At 36.3% G+C, this 19,760-nt stretch overlaps 1 protein-coding gene across 1 annotated transcript in view; it reads left to right on the top strand.

Annotated features, from left to right (window-relative positions):
• Nucleotides 1-19,760, top strand: part of LOC145692444 (kinesin-like protein Klp61F) — a 273,603-nt gene that overhangs the window by 246,463 nt on the left and 7,380 nt on the right. The window contains exons 15-17 of the mRNA XM_081767753.1: nucleotides 4,113-4,292; nucleotides 7,191-7,413; nucleotides 19,207-19,334. Of these exons, the coding sequence (XP_081623879.1) occupies nucleotides 4,113-4,292; nucleotides 7,191-7,413; nucleotides 19,207-19,334 (531 nt within the window). The remainder of the gene's footprint in view (nucleotides 1-4,112; nucleotides 4,293-7,190; nucleotides 7,414-19,206; nucleotides 19,335-19,760) is intronic.

Raw genomic sequence — 19,760 nt, 5'->3', positions numbered from 1 at the left:
CACTATCGAATTTGGAGGTCGTTCTTTCGCATCGTATAGTGCCTGCTTTGTACTGTTTTGTGCTCCTATTTCCACTTCAGTGCGACAACGAAAATGGGTCAAAATGGCCTACAAGTATAGCGGAATAACTTAATGCTGTTCCGTCACCATCGAATGTCGAGGTCGTTTCCTTCACAGTTTTTATGCATGATTTGTGTCGCTTTGTGCATCAGTGGGAGAGGGTCAAAATTGACCTTATAAATGGAATGAATATGTCTTTTTCTGCAATATTTGTAGGTCGTCTTTGACCCATTTTCGTTGGCCTACAAAACGTGAAAATATGCGCAGAAACGGTAAAAACATGCACTAAACAATGCGAAAAACCAACCTTGAAATTCGATACTGGTAGGAGAGTGGATCATTTTTCTTCCCACATTAAATGCCCATTTTGACCCACTACCATTGATTCACAAAACGTGGAAATAGGCTTACAAAACGGTAGAAAACACGCACAAGATGATGTGAACGAAACTACCTCGAAATCGTTCCTGACGGAACAGCATTAACTTGTTCCGCCATATTTGTAGGATAACATTGACCCATTTCCGGTGACGCAGAAAACGAGGAAATAGGCGCACAAAACGACACAAAAAATTTCCATGTAATTAAGCTAAATTTCCATTTAAGTTAAATAAGCTTAATTATATGGAAAATTTTATACATTTTTTCTTTACGTTGGTCTACTTTACGTTGATTTGGGACTTTTAAATTTTATTCAGTTTTCCACTGAAAAGTATCTATAATTCAACAAGGAAATAATTATTAATTATAATTATTATCTATATAATTGAATTCATTGTAATTTGTTCCATGACAACACTTTACCATTTCGTACTAGCTGTTATGCCCGTTCTTCGCACGGATCAGATAAAATATCAATGTAAACGAACTGAACAACGGGAGAACAATTAAGAAACATTTCTAAAATTGAATATATTTTGTGTAAATATATATCCAACAACGTACATGTGTTTTCATTGGGAAGGCCGATGGGGGCTAAATTTGAACGTATACACTATCGGGGGTGTCACTATACTTCTGAGCAACCCCAATAAATATGGATTCGACACAAATTCTACTACTTTCACATGTCCCGGTGAACCCCCCCCCTCAGACCCCCTTGGTTCGTATTGCGAAAAAATCTTTTCTGGCCCCTCACCAACCCCCAACCAATACCGCGAAAACTATGAATGTGACACTAACATCTGCCATTTTCTACTACTTTTTACATATGCTGGTAAAAGTCCCTATAATCCTCTGGTTCCAATTTTGAAAAAAACAATGCCTCTGGCCCACAGCAAATGGGGGCTGTATTTGGAAGTCAACGCCTGTGGAAGTATCACCATTCATCTCAGCGACAGCGAAAACTATGGATTTGACACTAATATCGATCACTTTCCATTATTTTTACATGTCTCGCAATTCCCCACCCGCGGTGACTCCCGGCCCGCATACAATGGTGGCTAAATTTGAACATCATCGCTAATGAAAGTATCACCATTGATCTCAGCCACCGCGTAAACTACGGATTTGACATCGGTCATTGTGGATTATTTTTACATGTCTCGTGATCCCCTTTATAATGCCCCCCTTTCTTAGCTGATGGGGGCTAAGTATGAAAGTAAACGCGGTTTTGAGTTTAACCATTGAGCTCAGCTATCCCGAAAACTATGGATTTGACATTAATATCGGTCATTTTCGATTATTTTTACATGTCTCGGAATTTCCCCCTCTGGTGACCCAAGGCCCGCATACAACGGTGGATGAATTTGAAAGTCATCGCTAATGGTAGTGTCGCCATTGATATCAGCAACCGCGAAAACTATGAAATCGACACTGATATCGTTCTACTTTTACATGTCCCGGTAAACGCCCCCTGAGACCCCCTGGTTCGAATTTTGTTGAAAACGCTTTGCCTTGGCGTGGGACCTGGAGCAAGGTATCTTTGACCAAAATTTGGTAACTCTCGGTCGACTTTTCTGGTCCCCAGGCCGGTCCCGGTAAACGTCCCCTGGAGACCCCCTAGTAAGCAATTGAAAAAAAAAAAAAAACTCTTCGTCTTAGTCTGGGGCCTAGACCAAGCTACCCGTGACCAAATTTTGAAAAGTTTGGTCCACTCATCTCGTCCACAGGCCGCACAAAGATAGACAGACAGACACACGAACAAACTCTATTTTATTTATATTAGAAAGGTCAGATCCGCCGTTATTGTATTAGTGCGGTGCTTGAGCGATTGATCGTAGGAATTCAAATTCCGATGAGTGATAATTTTATAGGCTTGCTTTATTACAAGTTTAAACTCTTTAGTCAGTAGAGAAGAGGGCGTGAATCATGGGTCAGAGTTGATGACAATGGGTTTTGGTGGGTCTGTGGGTCACAGTGGTTAAGAGTGGTTTATGGTGGGTGGTGGGTCAGAGTGGGTCACGGTGGGTCGTGGGTCACGACGGGTGGTGAGTCAATTGGTCGTGGCTAACGTTTTCATTGCCCCACGCCCTCTCTGAACTATAGCGTTGAAAATTAATCAGTGAAAATCAATTGCAATTGATCAATCAATTAAAAGTAATTGATGTGGAAATCAATTGCCAATTAATTTCAATTGCAATTGAATTACAGAATTCAATTGCAATTACTTTCCACTGCAATTACTTTCAATCGATTGATCAATTGCAATTGATTCTCTTTTTTTAATGGCCAACTGCAATTAACAATTAACCATTACTTATTTCAATTGTTAATTGCAATTAACAATTAAATTTACAGATTAATTGTTAATTCAATTGAAATTTGCCCAACACTGATATATACACGAATAAGACGCTATTGCTGAAAGAACTATCCGGAAATGATTTGTCAGGTTCCGAAGTGGGAAATTTTGACTTGAGTAATGCCGCACATTCTGATCGCCCATTCCACCTTTATGAAGACTATTTGAACGACATGATCCACGTCTAAGCGTCTGGGAATCGACCACGAAAAATGGTCAAGGAACAGGCAACTGTTATGCGACACTTTCAGCATAGAAAGGTTTAATAATTGGTTTAATGTGTGTCTCAGTTACTCAGTGCAGACAACAAGAACCAATGTGTTGTCATATGTAGTTGTTTGCTTATCCGCCATCGTGGATTTTGTGGCACGGTTAGTCCTTTTTCTGACTTATTGTTACCGGAAATCAGTAATGGTGCCTCTTCGTGAACTTGAAGCAGGAGGAGGATTGGGTCAGCCCAAACAGAAAGGCAATTCCATGTCTTAGATAGGATTTGCATCTCAAGAAGACAATATTGTGTGTGGTGGGGCGTGGAAGGGATTATCCATAGCGAACTCTACACCGTAATCGAACCATCACTGCTACTATACACCGTGATCAACTCCAACTTGCTCATGCAGCATTTCAAGATAAGAGGCCGAATAAATTATATCGCATCATCATCCGCATGGACAACATTACACCACATATGGCACACATGTCAATTGTTGCCATTCATCAGTTTCAATTGGAGGTTCTTCCTTATCCTGCGTATTTCCCAGATGTGACTCCTACAGATTACTATTAAGGCACCATGGTTTTTTAAAATAAGGTATCACACAACTGCCTGAATGTTAGGAACAGATTGTGAACAATGTGGGGGAATACATTAGTGATTGTTGTCTGATTAGTTTAACCCATAGGTTCTAAATCACACAAACGTATAAATCAACCCCAATAAGCTGTAAGGGTGCACTATACTATAAGTATTGCTCTTGAGTTACATTCTGAGATAGATGAAATGTCTCCCCAAAGATTTTGTACTGCTCATCTTTCGATTGTCTTCAGGTAAGACAACAATTTTAATAAACGGGTTCAGGAGCGCTTTATTGAAGTGGTTTTCCGTTTCTTGCAGAAAAATATAAAATACGTGTCTACCGTCTGTTGCTTAATTATATTTATAAAAGTCTTAAAATTATTATCATGAACGTAATTTTCACAGCGGGAGAGAACATTTACATTAAGACTCCATTGTTGTGTGAATCATGATACAGTTTATGGCCCTGAAAGAAATACGCTTTCTAATAATGTTTCTTCTTTGTTATTATAGTCGAAAGAAAACACGCAACAAATCGACAAATATCGGGAAGACATAGTTGTGGGCGTTCAGGGAGTGGTATCAGGTGGAGAGAAGGCATGGCAGGAGCACTATAGTTGGATTGAGGATGAGATGAGAAAGCGATCGGAAGGACTTCATTTAGAGCACCAGGAACAAGTTAAAAATACCCAGGTTAGTATTGAGCATGTGGTTGAAACAAAGAAATTTCCAAGTGACATCCTAGAACATTAAAGTGAACTGTGTCTTTCACTAACCTCTGATTAATTGTGGAGGGAAAGAAGAAAAGACGCCTTCTTCTGAATCTCTCTTGCGTGTAGTTTTACCTTTTTTGGTATTGTGTGACAACTTTTTCATTTTTTTCTGACTAAGTATTGATATATTAAAACCAATAAATAGTGTTTGTATTGGATGTCAATGAAAAACTATCGAAGTACCCATTTAAATATTCAGTATGATATTCATATTAAACTGGAAGATAGTTGTCTAGAATAAGATTGTCAAATTAACTAACGTAATTCAAGTGCATTTGCAAATAGAGATTAGAAAGTGTGATTTAGATCTGCTTTTGGGAGTAGTTTATACAACTTTCTGGCGGTAATTTTTTATATTAATCATGCCTATCGTAGTAAAAGTATGAACATTTTGTAACAAATTTATCTGTCTTTGTTTCGGTGTACTTATACGTTAACTACCGGGAAGTTTTGCCAAATCCTAGACTCTATTAAATGTATCTACACCGAAAGGCTTTTGTTCGTTCGTTTAATTTTAACTTTTGTCAAGCCAAGCAAGTTGGGATTGTTTCTTTTTATAAAGACCTTTTTCTCGTAGGATTGCTGTCGAGAGATTGATGATGTGAAGCCTAGTGGACATAAACTTTTTTTATTATTATCCGGAGTTTCCGGGCTCAAACCGGGCAGCTAGTTATCCTGACTAAGAAGGTTTTATTTATTTACTTGTTTGTTGAATTCTACAGGGCAAAGCCGATGTGATTACTTCAAATATTTTGAAATAACCAACATGGAGGAACTCATCCTTTTCGTTTGTTAATAATTCCAGTGTCCTTCTGACTGTTTCTGAAAATTTAAGTAAAGCTGAAAAGTGAGAAACTTTTTTCCTTTATTATGATGTTTAAATAGTGAATATCGAATTATCTTAAGTTGTTTTCATAGCAAATACCAGTTAATTCTTATTTTATGTCTCCCTCTTAGTTTATAAGTTTCCTTATGCAATGTTACTCCGATTTTGCTTCATTGACATACAGCACACCCATATTTCTGTAAAAATGACTACCTTCTGGTGTTTGCGGAAGGTCGTCCTGTTACTAATCACAATCACGTTCTACACTTCAAACTCAAGCGTATTGATTGGCCAAAATTTCAGCAGGTCAGTGAGTTTCAACCTTCTGAAGCTCTCTCTAGCTGCCGCTGGAAAGCTATTTGAGCGTACAATTTTTAAACACTGTCAGTTATTTCAGAATTCGAAGATGATGTTCCACAAGTGTCCCGTTGTGGTCTAAGAATATGCGTGAGGTTATAGGGACTTGCCGCACTGCTTTTGTTGTCTTTAATCACCAGCTCACTTCCGAAAATCTTCAGTAGTTTCGCACTTTTTGTACTCGTGCCTACTATCTTATTCTTCTAATCTTCGAAGCGCCAGAATTAGTGAGTCCCATATGAAGTATGCTGCATCTGTTTCACTCAATAAATGAACATGTTTTGGTCCTAAGTATGCCTAGCGTGCAGTAAATGGTGTCCTGGAGATAGCTAATATCTTGGGCGGTTGGTTTGCTTATATCTGTAATTCTACACACTATTTCATCGAATTTATTCGGCTTCTTATTCGTGAGGGACGGATTCTCTTAAGTTGTTATAACGCTAATATTAAGTATTATTAATAGCTCTCAGTTTTGGCTGCGTTAACTGAGTCCGTAAGCATATGAGACTCTTCATAGGCACGTTTATATTTATATAGAACTTCCTTCGTGACATGGGTTACAGCATGTCAGACAGTTTACTGGAAGAGAACAGTGTTCTTCAAGATGTGATTAATGTTACACTAGTGTCTCTTTCCCGTTACCTTTGTGGTATCACTGGACAACTTCAGCTAATATTACATAGACTTGTTTGCTGGTCGAGTGAGACAGGATTATGATATTCCGACGTGTTGCTTTCTCTATCTAGACATGTATCTCAGTGGCACTTGTCTCTATAGCCCGAATTCTATCTTGGACTAATTAGTATGGGCACTACAGATCTGTTATTTTTAGTATTCTTAGTTACGGGCTCTGAATCTGATCCATGTTCTTATCCACCACGTTTGGGATGAGATTGTGTTCCGTTACGTTTATATCGTAATCTAATCCGGTTCAAGTTAGACTTTTGTGTAGATATTCGTTCACTCGCTCGGCTTTTTTTGAAGCCACTAGACATTTTATCATGTGAACTTCCAGCTTCAATATTGCTTATTGCGTAGAAGTTTCTGATTATCATTGTCTTTCATAATTTTGCTGCTAATGCGCATTCTGTTGCTGACTGCCGTCTAGTTTTTCCAATCGTAATTACGGCCAAGCTACATGGCACATTAGGGACAAAGAGTTTCATTACTGACAAGTTCCGAGCATTGTTATTTCAGTACCTCATTTTTTAATTTATTTTATACCGAAGGTTTCGTGGGTAAAGATTGCTGCTGTGCCATTGTTACTAATAATGAGGATAGCTCAGAATTTAGTTTGCATAACATGTGTATGCCACTGAACTAATGCCAATGAAGCTTAACTGTGTCGTCATTGTCTGCTGGGTGCCTAACTTAGTAGCATTTACGCTTTTAAGTTTGTAGTTTTCAGCTTGGCATATTGTCGAAGAGAGAGTAGTTTGGCCTTTATAGTTGTGGGTACAAGTAGCCTCGATGCTGACTGTACTCATAATGATTCATCTGCGCTCTTGTGAATGTGTAATTAAGAACTGTGTAGACTAAATTTTGGGTTTACTTTTTTAACACTTGTTTCGATAATGTATAATACATAATAATTCAGTTATATGTTAATATTTAAATCACTCTTCCTTCTTACAGTCTCTCTTTAATGTCCTACACACTTCGGCAGAAAGTCACGAAGCTGTGTTAGAATTCCAGAAGGCAGATTTTGGAACTTTTGTACGACAGCATCAGGACAACTTAGACTCCCAGTGTTCTGTCGTTTCTGATTGGGCCCAGCTGATGACTTCAGAATTCCGTCGAAGGGATGAGGATTTAGATAAATTTCTTTATGAAGACTTACGCAAGGATGTTCCTACAGGTAACTTAAATGTCAGATAAAATGAAAACGTAGCGATGGTTGCTGTTACAGAGCGGCTATAGTTAACACTGTTGTAGTTGTCTCGAGATATTGCTCTTTTGTAAGCACGAATTCTCACCTCTAGTACGAGGGGTTTTTGGTTGGATTTCAGACTATGTATGTTTGTCGTGGATAACATCGTGTCCAGGGATTTTTTCTTTAAAGGGTTCCCCCGTTCCTCCGTATTCTCATATCACATGTCCTTCCGTATTCATTCAGTTTTATTCTTCACACGTCGCCTTTTAACTGAAGGAGAAACGTGAAGTTAATTTCATATTACCTTTACTATACCAATTATTTAATCATTTATTCTCACCTGTCAAGGAGACTCGACGGTTTTTCAGCGGAATTTCTCTTTATTTTGTCTGTTCTATCCCCGAAAAAATGTTGGACGCAGGTTTTCTCGTTTTAAAGCTTGGGTTACATAAACTTCACACAAAAAAAATATAATTTTAGAAATTGTAAATAGTATCTACCTTTCTAGCTTCCCGTTTTCAACTTCTAAATTTTCGACACCGTCTTGATTCCACCTTCTGCAAGAAAATGACTAGTGAACATAAACAGGAAGCAGGTACATGAGATTGCTAGGATTTGTCTAGAATACGAACTGTATAGCAGTAGCGTAGCGTGGTATTCCGAAATGGGGATGCCAAAGTTAGTCACTTGTGCGATACAATACTACTAAAATCAGCAATACATAGCTATACCGATGGGAAATATAGGGTTACAAAAAATTTAGGGGGGAGGTCCTTTAATTGGTGGCCTAGTGGAGCATACAGAATCATATGTGTGGATTACGTTAGAAGCCAATAAGCAACTGTCTCAGCTCCTTCTTATCACTACCGTGTGACAAGAAAACTCGGCCCCCCTGTTGTATGAACATTGTTTCCAGTATAGTTCCCTTATTTCTTTCTCGTGGGCAGCTTCTTTCTCCGCATCGATCTCTTCTTTAAAAAGTCGCCCCTAGAAATTTGTCATCTTGAGTCCGGAACTCAGGCGCCCATTCGTGAATATGGGCCTGAGTGTATACGTATATCATTTGAAGATGCAAATAGAAAATACTTAAACCAACTCTGGGGGCCTGTTTCTGTGTATGTATTTCGTTGTCAGATATCCAGATACTGAAGGCAGGGGCGCAAATCTGTCTTCAACATTCGGGGAACGAGTAAGACCGTTCCCATTTTTTTAAAGCGATGTTCAAAATATTTATGAAGTTGAAAAACAATGCTGTGGAGGATCAGATGAGCAGAGTTGTCTTCAACATTGGGAGGAGGGCGTATTTGAGGCTTATTCTGGGGGAAGGGGAGATGAGACTGATATAACGGTAGATGGATCTGATTTCTGAGGTGAACCTGTTGTATATTATGTATCAGGCGATGTAGATGAAATTGAGATACGTATCAAGTGCCGTGAACACATTCTGAAATCTGAATACATGCATATTTATAATTCACATGTTTCTATTTACACATCCACAATGATCCACATTAAAATTTTAGGACACTTCTTTTGTAATAATATAAATAATTACTTCCCCAAAATTATGAAAGAAAATCAACTATGTATGGCGCAACAATACTCTTATTTGAGCAAAATTATGATGATCACAATAGCATTATAGGAATCGTCACAGGAATTAAATAGTTGAAAATAGACTAACAATAATTAATGACAATGAAATATTAAAGAATACGATTCTTTTTTAAAAATGAAACAACTCAAGGGACTTCAATTTCATCTCACTTTCCTTTGTGGCATTCGGATACAAATCATCACAATTTCAAATCGGTTGGAGAGGACATGTCCCCCTCATCTCCTCGGAATATGCGCCAATGACTGAAGGGCCCAAGCAATCTTTGCGAGGGGCGGCGAATGCTGGATCTCTTGGTCTACCAGATTGGTAACCGTGATTCTACAGAATGCTTTATATTTATGCTTGTGTGTGAGCTCCCTCAAAGTGTTACTGGCCACGCCACTGGACATACTATGTATTTATGATGAAGATTAATAGTTTGCCTTTAATTACGATTACAATTACGATGAATTTAATTAGATTAAAGCATAACTATTTTTATATTAATATTTACATAACCGGTATGCTTCAAAAAGGCATTTAATTAACCATTTCTGTTTTGTTCTATCTCCTTTACGTTAGCGCTCGTACGTTCTGTACAGAAACTATAACTTAGTTCAAGATATATATATAGAGTTGGAAATACTTAAATACGCCAGCGTATATCTAAAAGATTGAAAAAAAAGAAAATCGTCTTATTAATTAAAGAAGCATAAGAACCGCCGCAAGGTCTTAAAGCTTAAATCTTTGAAAGTAAAAGAGCAAAAGTCAAATTTTAAAAAAGTCAGATACTCTACACAAGAAATAGATTTATTGGTTGTAGACAAAAGTTATCGTTAGTGTGTAACATTGTTTGTATTAGTGTTTTATTGAATTTCGAATACAGAAAGTTCGATTTATAATAAGCATTTACATTGGGAAAATAAGCTTATACTATACTTAAAAAATAATTTTAAATCTATATCTATTCTAAATTATTCAAAAATAATGATTTTTGCGGTGTCGGGTCAAGAAAAATGTACTTATTTGAGTCATGAAAATTCAGACAGAATTTAGGGAGCCTGAAATTACATCCAGTAACTCGTCATTTAAAATTTTCCGTCGAAACCCCACAAGAGGGAGTCGTGTGATGCAAACAAAGCGCTCTATTCTATGTGCCATTTGATATTTCCTCATCTGAATTTCTGTGTGTTTGAGAATCAGTGCTTCTTGTTCTTTTGAGCATCAAATGCCCGGTTTATACTCATTTTAATGAAATCAGTTTTCGGTATTGAAAATAACAGTAGGAAGTTAAACAAAGGCATAGTTCGCTCACAAATTTAATATCTAGTACTGTCATACTCCGATTATTTTCTAACTCTACAAGGAAAAAAAGATACTATTTATAATACTTAAAACTTAGATTTGTTTTGAATCATGAGTTTAAGGAGTTTACTTTAATTTCTGATCCTGTAAAAGTTCTGCACAGTTCCGTGTGGATAGGAAAAATGAGCCAGCACTAAGCATTTCATAGTCTTCAGATCACATGAACAACCACTAATAAAAGAAGAAATTTAACATCTTCAGTATTATTATTATTATTGTAAGTATGAGAATGAAATGTCTGTCCTGAGAGTTTATTATGTCTGTGATTGGCACCAGAAACAATAAAAAGAGTAAACAGTAGTAGTCCAGCTGTAAGGTATTTGACGTTTGGAACTGAAAGTCTTAAATTCAAACTTACGCGCTGGTCGAGTTTTTCATAACTTCAGTATATTTAGTCGAATACACCTTCAGTTATATCTGTAAGTTCGTGTACGAAGTCTGTCATAATGTAACACAAATAATGTTGGTAAGACTCGCCAACATAAATGCACTTTATACAATACACTCACGAACTGTTGGGAGACACGATAGCTCAGAGGTAGAGCTCCCACCTCTGATGTGAGGGTTCCCTAGTTCGATTTCAGGCCAATAAGAGTGTATGGTAGACACGCATCGTGTCCATGAGCTTTTCGGAGTTTTTCTGTTTCCTTCCACATTCTCATTCTAATTCTTTCGTGATTATTCACCTTCATTAATCATCCATTCCATTTAGCCTACAAGGCACAAGCGTAGGACGTAAAACTGGAACATTCCACTTGAATTTTTTTCGCTAACTGCCCAAACAGCGATACATCTGAAAATTGTGAGAATAATCAGTAAGTAAATTAGCGTTCGGATTTTTATTTTTTCATATATGTTACTTGCAGAGTATTCTGAAGAAATAATTTATAATGTAGTTAGCATAGTCGTCATTATTTTTAAATCTTCAAAATGCCGCAGAATTCTAAAACATTAAGGGACCTTTAAATTTTCAAATGGCTGACATTTTGAATCAAAATAGCGGATGTAATTGACCAACGAATGAAACTAAATACTCTGCTAAGCAAATGCAAATGTCTTGTATGATCTTGGTACGATGAAAATTGTGAATGTTATGTCAACAAGGGTCCTTATTCTCATGTATACGGTTATTTATATAAGATGATTATTATTTAGATGTAAAATTTTCTGCTTCAGATTTTGCTTAGCTTCACTCCCTTAGTTTGTTGCAATGTGTTGTATGTTGTGTGGTTTAAATTGAATGGTCACTCACCTACGTGCAATTATAAAGTAAAATCAGTGTATATTTTAATAATAATACTTAGATATTATATAGATAGATGTAATACAGAAAATATTATCTTTCAATTTTAGTGTTAAAATCAGTATATTTTTCCTTAATATATAAACTCGAGGAGGAATATAAACTCGAATAATAAACATTATTTTACACATCAGAAGTCCACAACAGAACAGTTTGTTTTAAAACTGGTTTGTATGTTTATATTAGCGTTCGGATATTTTTACTGTTGTACCTGAACCATCTTTAGAAGATATTTCATTCAATCTTCGCATTTTATAATTGAGTTCGAGTTGGTTTCGATAAAAGCATTGTCATTGACAACACAGTTTCTTTGCAATCTGCAGATCGTATAAGTAACAATTTTCGGAGTCAGTTTTGATGAATTCGGTGTTTATTCCGAACAGGAGGAATAAATTATTGGTGTTGTTCGTCACGAAATCAAGCATATTGAAATTCGGAATATTCTTCTTCGTCAATTTTTTAACTCTAACTATGCCCACTTCAGAGGTTTATCTTTCCCGGTTGGGATTTCGAGAGTCTGGGCGATCTTTCATTGATTTTTGTTTTGTTTGTTTGTTTAAACGGAATCCAAAAAAGAAAAAGCAATTAGATTCTTATTCAGGTACCAAGAATAACCAGCAAGTTTCTTACATGCCATCGTTGATAATATTGTTCATTATTGTTCTTGTAGGACCAGGGATGTTGAACTTCTAAATTATTTCTTCGGGCCTGAAGTGCAACGAATTTGGTGAACCATACTTTAATGGACTCCTTAATAAGGAAAGCTCATATATACCCAGAAGTTAACTTAAACTGGTAACGGAACATCCACATTTTGAGTGCGTCGAGAACTTTAGCCATCGATCGTGCGTGATGAATTGCTCCTAGGAATGCGAAACCTCACTCCACGAAATGGCGTTTCAGCTAGAAATATGACAGTGAACTCTAACATCTCCCGGTATTTTTTTCGTAGATAGGAACAGTTGACTGTGAGGAAAATTCATAATGAATGTTTTGCCGTTCCTAATAGCTGAGAGCCCATGCGAATTCTGCACACCTCTCTCGATTTATCTGTACCCATGAATCTTGAAACTGTATTCTTTATGTCCGGTCCGCTAAACGGCATCCCCTTTACAAGTTCAAAAATGTGATGTAGAGTAGTAAGTAAAGTAGAGCAAGCAATTCCGTACCGAGTAGCACATGCACCATTTTCGTCCCTGTATTGCTGGCTGTTGTGTCGAAGCACATTTTACGTACAACAGCTGTTAGGCTTCACTTATTTAAGAATTCTAAAACAATCCTCAACTTCAGGGCCAGACACCATAAATAAAAGGCAATCGATTATAAAGCTTCCATACATCGAACAACTTTCCATTCTAATGAGTAATCCAAAGTCCCTGTGGCTGAAACTGTTCTTGCTCATTGGCTGAAATAGCGGAGCGGATTTGTTGTATCTCCTTTCTTACATTGGAGTAACTTGGAAAATGATCACTGACCTTCTATCGTATGCCTTCTAGGGATGCTGCTATCACTAAAGCTGCTTTACGGTTTCTGATATTGGTTCTATCTAGAGTGGCAGCTAGTTTTGGGATTATTATTGATGATGGTCCAGCTTCGCCAATATCTATCGCTTGGTCAGCTGATTTTTGAGTAATAATTAATCAGTCAATTCACACTTTATTTAAATAACATGGGGAAATGTTTCTTCTATCCCTTAGAGCTCTTAGAAACTGAAAATATTCATCTTCGACAATTTCTCTGTGCATTGATCCTAGAAGGCTACAAACATCTCAAATTTCGTCACTGTAGTTTTACTGCAAGTGCCATATAATAATTGGGTGTAGGTTTCCAAGTTAAATAACATGGGAAAGATTTTTCTGCTATTCATGAAACCTCAGAGTTGAAAATTTTTAATGCCAGAAGGGCAATTGTTAGCCAATTTTTGGAGTTTTCAGTTCAATTTTCAGTTTTTTGACGTATATTACATTTATTTTTACAAGAAACATTAGCTCAGCCCCTAATTAAGCTAGAAAGATGATTTGGTACCAAAGTATTCCTGAGAGATGAAACTTTCTGAAAGTATGCATTTTGTGTATGTATGGGGTAGGTATGTACGGCCGGGAGAGGAAGGATGAAGTTCGTTTTTCAAATTTTTAACCAGATTTTGGGGTCCATTCCTCCCCCATTGTGGTACATCCATAAAAATTGGTATGTGAAGCAATGAAGTAGTCCTCTACATAATAGTAACCTGTATGTGTACTTGTTGTTTATAGAGGAAGAGGGGGTCAAATTTGGCTAATTTACATTTATTTTCAGGACTGTTCCATATAAGCAAGACATTTCACTGAAGTGGTCTAGAAGCATAATTCTTGTTCGTATACATGTGTGCAGCAAAAATGATCTGCAAATGGACGTGGTACTATGGTGGGGGAGGGGAGAGAATGTCTAATTCAATGAATGTTTTTCTGTGCTTTTTGAAAATATTTCCTACATAAAACGAATTCATTACGCATTTTGTCACAAGTGTGTGGCCTACACATTAGCATCATTCTGTCAGCGTAGGGTGACTGCAAGGGCCCGCAAAAGTTAATATTTTCATATTTTTTAAGGTTAGTGTAAAGGGACAGGTTTTGCCGATAGATGTCACTACAGTCTTCGTATCTCTTCCATGTATTTTTTACCTTTCACGAAAATTTACAATTTTTTTTACAAATTTCAACGTAGAGTCTTCAAATTTTTAGAGAAGGAACTTCATAACCTATTAAAGGGAACAATCCGTGCCGATTTTTTTTATTTAGAATTTTCTTCATTGTTGAAACAGTCCCGTTATTAAAGGTTTGGATATCCATCAAGCCATTCCAACAATGAAGAAAATTCTAAATAAAAAATCGGCACGGATTATTGCCTTTGATAGATTATGAAGTTACTTTCCTAAAAATTTGAAGTCTGTAGGTTGAAATTTGTAACAGAAATCGAGAATTTTCGTGAAAGGTAAAAAATACATGGAAGAGATATGGAGATTATACTGCCATCTATCGACAAAACTTGGCCCTTTAAACCAACCTTAATGATTTTTTGTATCTTCTTTTTCTACGATTACGGCGGGAATTTCACGACAGTTACCTCGTTGGGAATTAGTCCTATTACCGACAGTAACTGTTATCTATCCTATGAGCGACCGATTCATTTACATTGAGATGATAGAAAATATGATTCTCTCTCGTAAAATACGTTTTCCCCTGGCGATATTAGCGTCCGAACAACCTTGATATGAAATATGTACGTGCCAGTGATACTGTTCATCAAATAAATTTTCCCTCTACTGTGAGTACAAATAAAACTTAGTTCAATTTTGAGTTAGATTTGACATAAAACATATCAAAGAACTTAAGGAGACTACAGGGATATTTCCATGAAAAGTATATTTTTATGTAATTATTGAAAATCCAGTTGTAATATCCCCTTTCTTCAAAAGCTCTGCTTTCTGTACTTAATATGATTCAAATCTAATTACCCACTAAGCACAAAAGATCTTAATGAGAAGTAATATTTTAAAAATTAAAATATTGTTTCCTTTATTCATAGAAAAAGCGTATCTTTTCCCTACTTCTTCCACAATAACTGTATGATCCCACTTTCCACGCAGTAGCTTATTTGTATACTGCACATGTACGCACGTCAGGAAATTGTATACTATAAACACATCGTTGTAGTGAAAACAAATGTCTCGCGAGGAATAAGGATTGGGTTGAGTAAGGCTATACCATAAACCCGAGAAAACATATTATTCCTTTTTAAAAACAACCCTTTTTTTATTGGCTCAGTTGTCATTAACTAAATTGTTCAAAGATTTCATTAATCTAAGTGTAAGACAGATAAAACGAACTTACTTTTATTCAGCATGCCCTCGGGAACGAGCAAGACATGAATGAATTAATGCGATGTACTAGAGCCACTGTGAACACCTTCTGCAACATATCTGGATGACTACGCTCTGGACAATTCTTTGTTTTATGTTGCCCAATAAGGAAGAATGGCCGTAATAAAATTCCAGACGCATGACCATCATGGGTACAAGCGAAAGTGTGTTGTTGTATTTTCTAACTAAAAATGCAAATTTACCCATGTGACACTCCCATTAGGCAAAAGAAATTGAGTCCACACCCCTAAAAGAAATCCACATATGGGTATTATCGTATTGTCACAAACTTTTTTTTCTAAAATAATGCCAAATTTCACATTGTAAAAAAATGCTTCTGCTAGTAGGTCTTTGCGTAAGAATAATCATATTGAATTTATGATGGTTTTCAAAGATAACTGTAGTAACATATTAGTCACTGGTACATAACAGCAGTATGGAGTATTAATTCTGTGCATCTTGCAACTAATTTGACACTCATGAGCACTCCCCCCAAAAAATGTGGAATTTCTATCAGTTCTCCCCATATGACCCCCAAAGGTACCAAATTACCGTCTGTGCCCTGTGCCTCCTATTGCCAAAATAATATTCCAGATTTTTACAATCACAACGCCTATTTTCACATTAATTGACAAAATATAGCTTCTTCTGTATGTCCCTGCTAAGGATATTTATCATAAATTTTTAATGTAATTGTTGAAAGGGAGCTGTAGCTCAATATCAGTCACTGGTAAATGCAAGGAGCATCGGAATATTAATTTTGCATTAATTGTGATCAATCTGACACACACTGGGTTTTCCAAAATAAAATTTGAAATTTTTATAAAGTTCCAATAACTTATGCTTCACCCCCGGTGCCCCCCAAAGGCGGTACATTACCAAAATAATATTACAGATGTGGTAAACGCATAACTTTTTGCTAACCCGACGCCGAGTTTCACATTGAGGAAAATCATTCTTCCAGTATGTCAATATTAAGGATATTTAAGGTTTTAATTTTTGAAAGAGGGCTATAGCTCCATATAAGTCACTGGCACATGCAAGGAGCATGGGAATATTAATTCTGTGACATTTGTGAATAATCTGTCGCTCATTGGCATTTCCGGAACAAAATTTTGAATTTTTATAAAGATTCATCACCTAATGCTTCGCCCCCTGTGCCCCCCTAAGGCGGTGCGTTACCAAAATAGCATTCCAGATTTCAAAAACGCATACTCTTTTGCTACAGTGACGCCAAATTTCACATTAATTAACAAAAAAATACCTTCTTCTCGTATGTCCCTACTAAGGATATTTGTAGTGATTTATTTTTGAAAGGGGGCTGTAGCCCCATTATCTGTCACTCTTACATGTAAGGAGCATTGGAGCAATAATTCTGTGACATTGGTGATTAATATGACGTTTACTGGCACTCCGAAAATAATTTTTGGGATTTTGGTAATACATCACCCACCACCTTTTTACGCACCTTGCCCCCCAAAAGGGGGCCTTCCCAAAATAATGTTTGAGACAGCTTTACTAGCTTTGTGAATGAGTGTTTTTGCATTTTGTAACAAATAAAACTCATTTGCCCCAAAATCTTTACGAATAATTATTGGAGAAAACTGCTTCCAAAATTTAACATTGAATCTCCCATAAGGAAAATGAACTTCTGTTTTTACACCCCCAAAAGGAGGGCTAAACAGCATTTTTTTTCTCCTATTTCCTTTAGAAATTCGAAAAATTCAGATATTTCTCAATAAGAGTGCTAAATTTTATATTAATAGTGTGAAAACTTTATCTTCTCCAGTGCTGTAGAAAATTACACGAATTATGGAACAGTCTGTATATTTTATTTTGGAAAACTTAATCGTGTAACAGTTTCGCCAACTATCTACTTTTTAGACTTCATAAGACTCTGTGAATAAAATGAAAATAATAATAATAATAAGACAGCTTTTGAGATCCCTTACCTCTGGTTTTCTGTTCTCAACCAATCCCCCCAAATACAATACAGTTCACTCTAAACAATCCAAAAGGTAAACAAACTCTTTAAGCTACGTTCCTCCCTAGTTTTGACTTACACATAAAAGCTTTTCATGTGGTGAATACCCTTTTTCCATGGGCACCCGAAGCAAAAGCAGAGGCGCCTCCTTGGCTCACGAAAAAGTATACGTAATATAGCAAGCTATATATATTAAATACCAGATGTGATACATCAACCATGGAGATGGGCCCCCTAGAAAATTTTCTTCGGGGCCCTATCTCTTTATTTCTTTCTTATACCATAAACGTATTGAAACTAAACTTATGCTCCGTATCATTTTAACATGAAATTTGTAATTATATTAGAATCATAGACAAAGACAGAGCTACTCTAAATATTTAGTTAGTTTTCCCTTTGATATAGTCAGTGTATTCATTGAAATTAATTCGAAAATATAATATTAGGAAGAACGTATAAAAGATTGTTAATGTAATGAGAGCATTCTCACATACTAAATTCAGGCAGAGCGAAATTTTTCACAGTACATTTTGTTAGGTTCTAAATCACATTAGCATGAAACAAGTTAAAGAAGGGAGAACCTTGTCTTCTTCCATTATCTTAGTATGAACGAATCGGTGACTCATAGGGCAGTTAACAGATCGAATCGGTCACTCATAGGACAGTTAATAGTTCCTGTCGCTAATAGGACTGTCGCAAGTAGGAAGACACCCCTCGTTGGAATCTGTGGTCAATAGCTTTCCAACGGTGTATAAATCATGACTCTGTGATAATTAGGGGGGTCACCAGAGCTCTGAACGTGAGAGTCTACCATTTTGTTAAAATCCCTGGCGGTCGTCTAAAGGCTAATTGTGTTATTTCATAGACACTAATCATTGTTAGCTATCTATGTTGCAGATAGAGATGTATCTTGAAAATTGTTTAGTTAAAATATGTCATTTGCTCCTTATAGGGTAGTCACTGGTCTTTTCTATGAGTTGTATTTGTCAGAGTATTTCTTCTAGCTTATGATGTGAGAATTGTTCATTATAATGGAAATTATAGTGACCAAAAAATACTTAAGTTTTGAATTTGTGAATTTGGATCTTAGAATAGTGTGTAGGGTGTTTAACCTCCGTTATTCTTGAAAATAAAGAAATGTTCAAATACTTCACTTGAATTTCTGTTGGTTTAGTTTATTGATGTGCAGAATTTCGTTCAGTAATTGCTGTTTTAATAAGAATATAACTCTGCTTGTAATTTACTCCATGCACAAATCCTGCGGAGGATGGGTTGTTTGTTAGAAAATTAAATTAGCTTCTTCAATCTGATATTTTAGTGGTTTTAAACATGTCCAACAAACATCGAAAAAAAAAACGTTTAAAACAAACTGAATAAAACAACAGCCCTCGTTTTAAACATACCTATCAACCCTGTTTATTAGATTGTAAGATTATTCATTATGTTGTGTGTCACTGAATAACGATAGCACGAAAAATACATTGCATACGAGTTTTGTGTACTTTGTAATGGTAATACAGTATCACACGTTTTTGTCCAAACACACTTGACGAACTTTAATCTTTGTTATGTATTTTCATAGTCAGGTTTACATTTAACTTTAATAATTATTTATGTCTTTCTTTCTGTAGGTCAAACTCCTCAGCGAAGGGAGTTCACTTATCCAAGAGATATTGTTTCTACCTCTCCGCATGATCGGATCTTAAAAAGATTCCGAACAAAATTGGGTCTTCCTTCTCCTTCGTCTATGCAAGATGAGGTATGAATTTGATTTATCGAAATAATGTATAAATAACATGCAGGGGTGTTCATAAGGGGAGTTCTTCTCGAAGTCTGGCATTGAAATTATAGAAGGTTGTTGGGCGAGAAGTTGAAATTCGATGCTAGTTAACAACTAAATGGTGTATAAAAGATGATTATTTTATGCAAAAACAGCAGGTTTCAGTTAAGGCCGAACCAGAAAGGGACAATAGTGTAAATTTAAAAGTAATTAATGCTTTTGTGATGACATGCTAGTATCTCAGTTTAGGGAAATGCGTCATGTAACATGGCATGGACACGCTTGTGTGACGTTTAGATAGTTGGTATTAGTAACTTATGAGTGCATTTTTCCAGTGTCCACTCCCCCCAAAAAATCTACGTGATAGCTTAATTATAACACCGTAAAAATTATTTGTGTTTTTCA

This window comes from Thermobia domestica, chromosome 1, assembly GCF_964235325.1.
Source record: "Thermobia domestica chromosome 1, izTheDome1.hap1.1, whole genome shotgun sequence".
Classification (NCBI taxonomy): domain Eukaryota; kingdom Metazoa; phylum Arthropoda; class Insecta; order Zygentoma; family Lepismatidae; genus Thermobia; species Thermobia domestica.
Note: the sequence above shows the minus strand (reverse complement) of the source record. Positions and strands in the feature narration are given on the sequence as shown.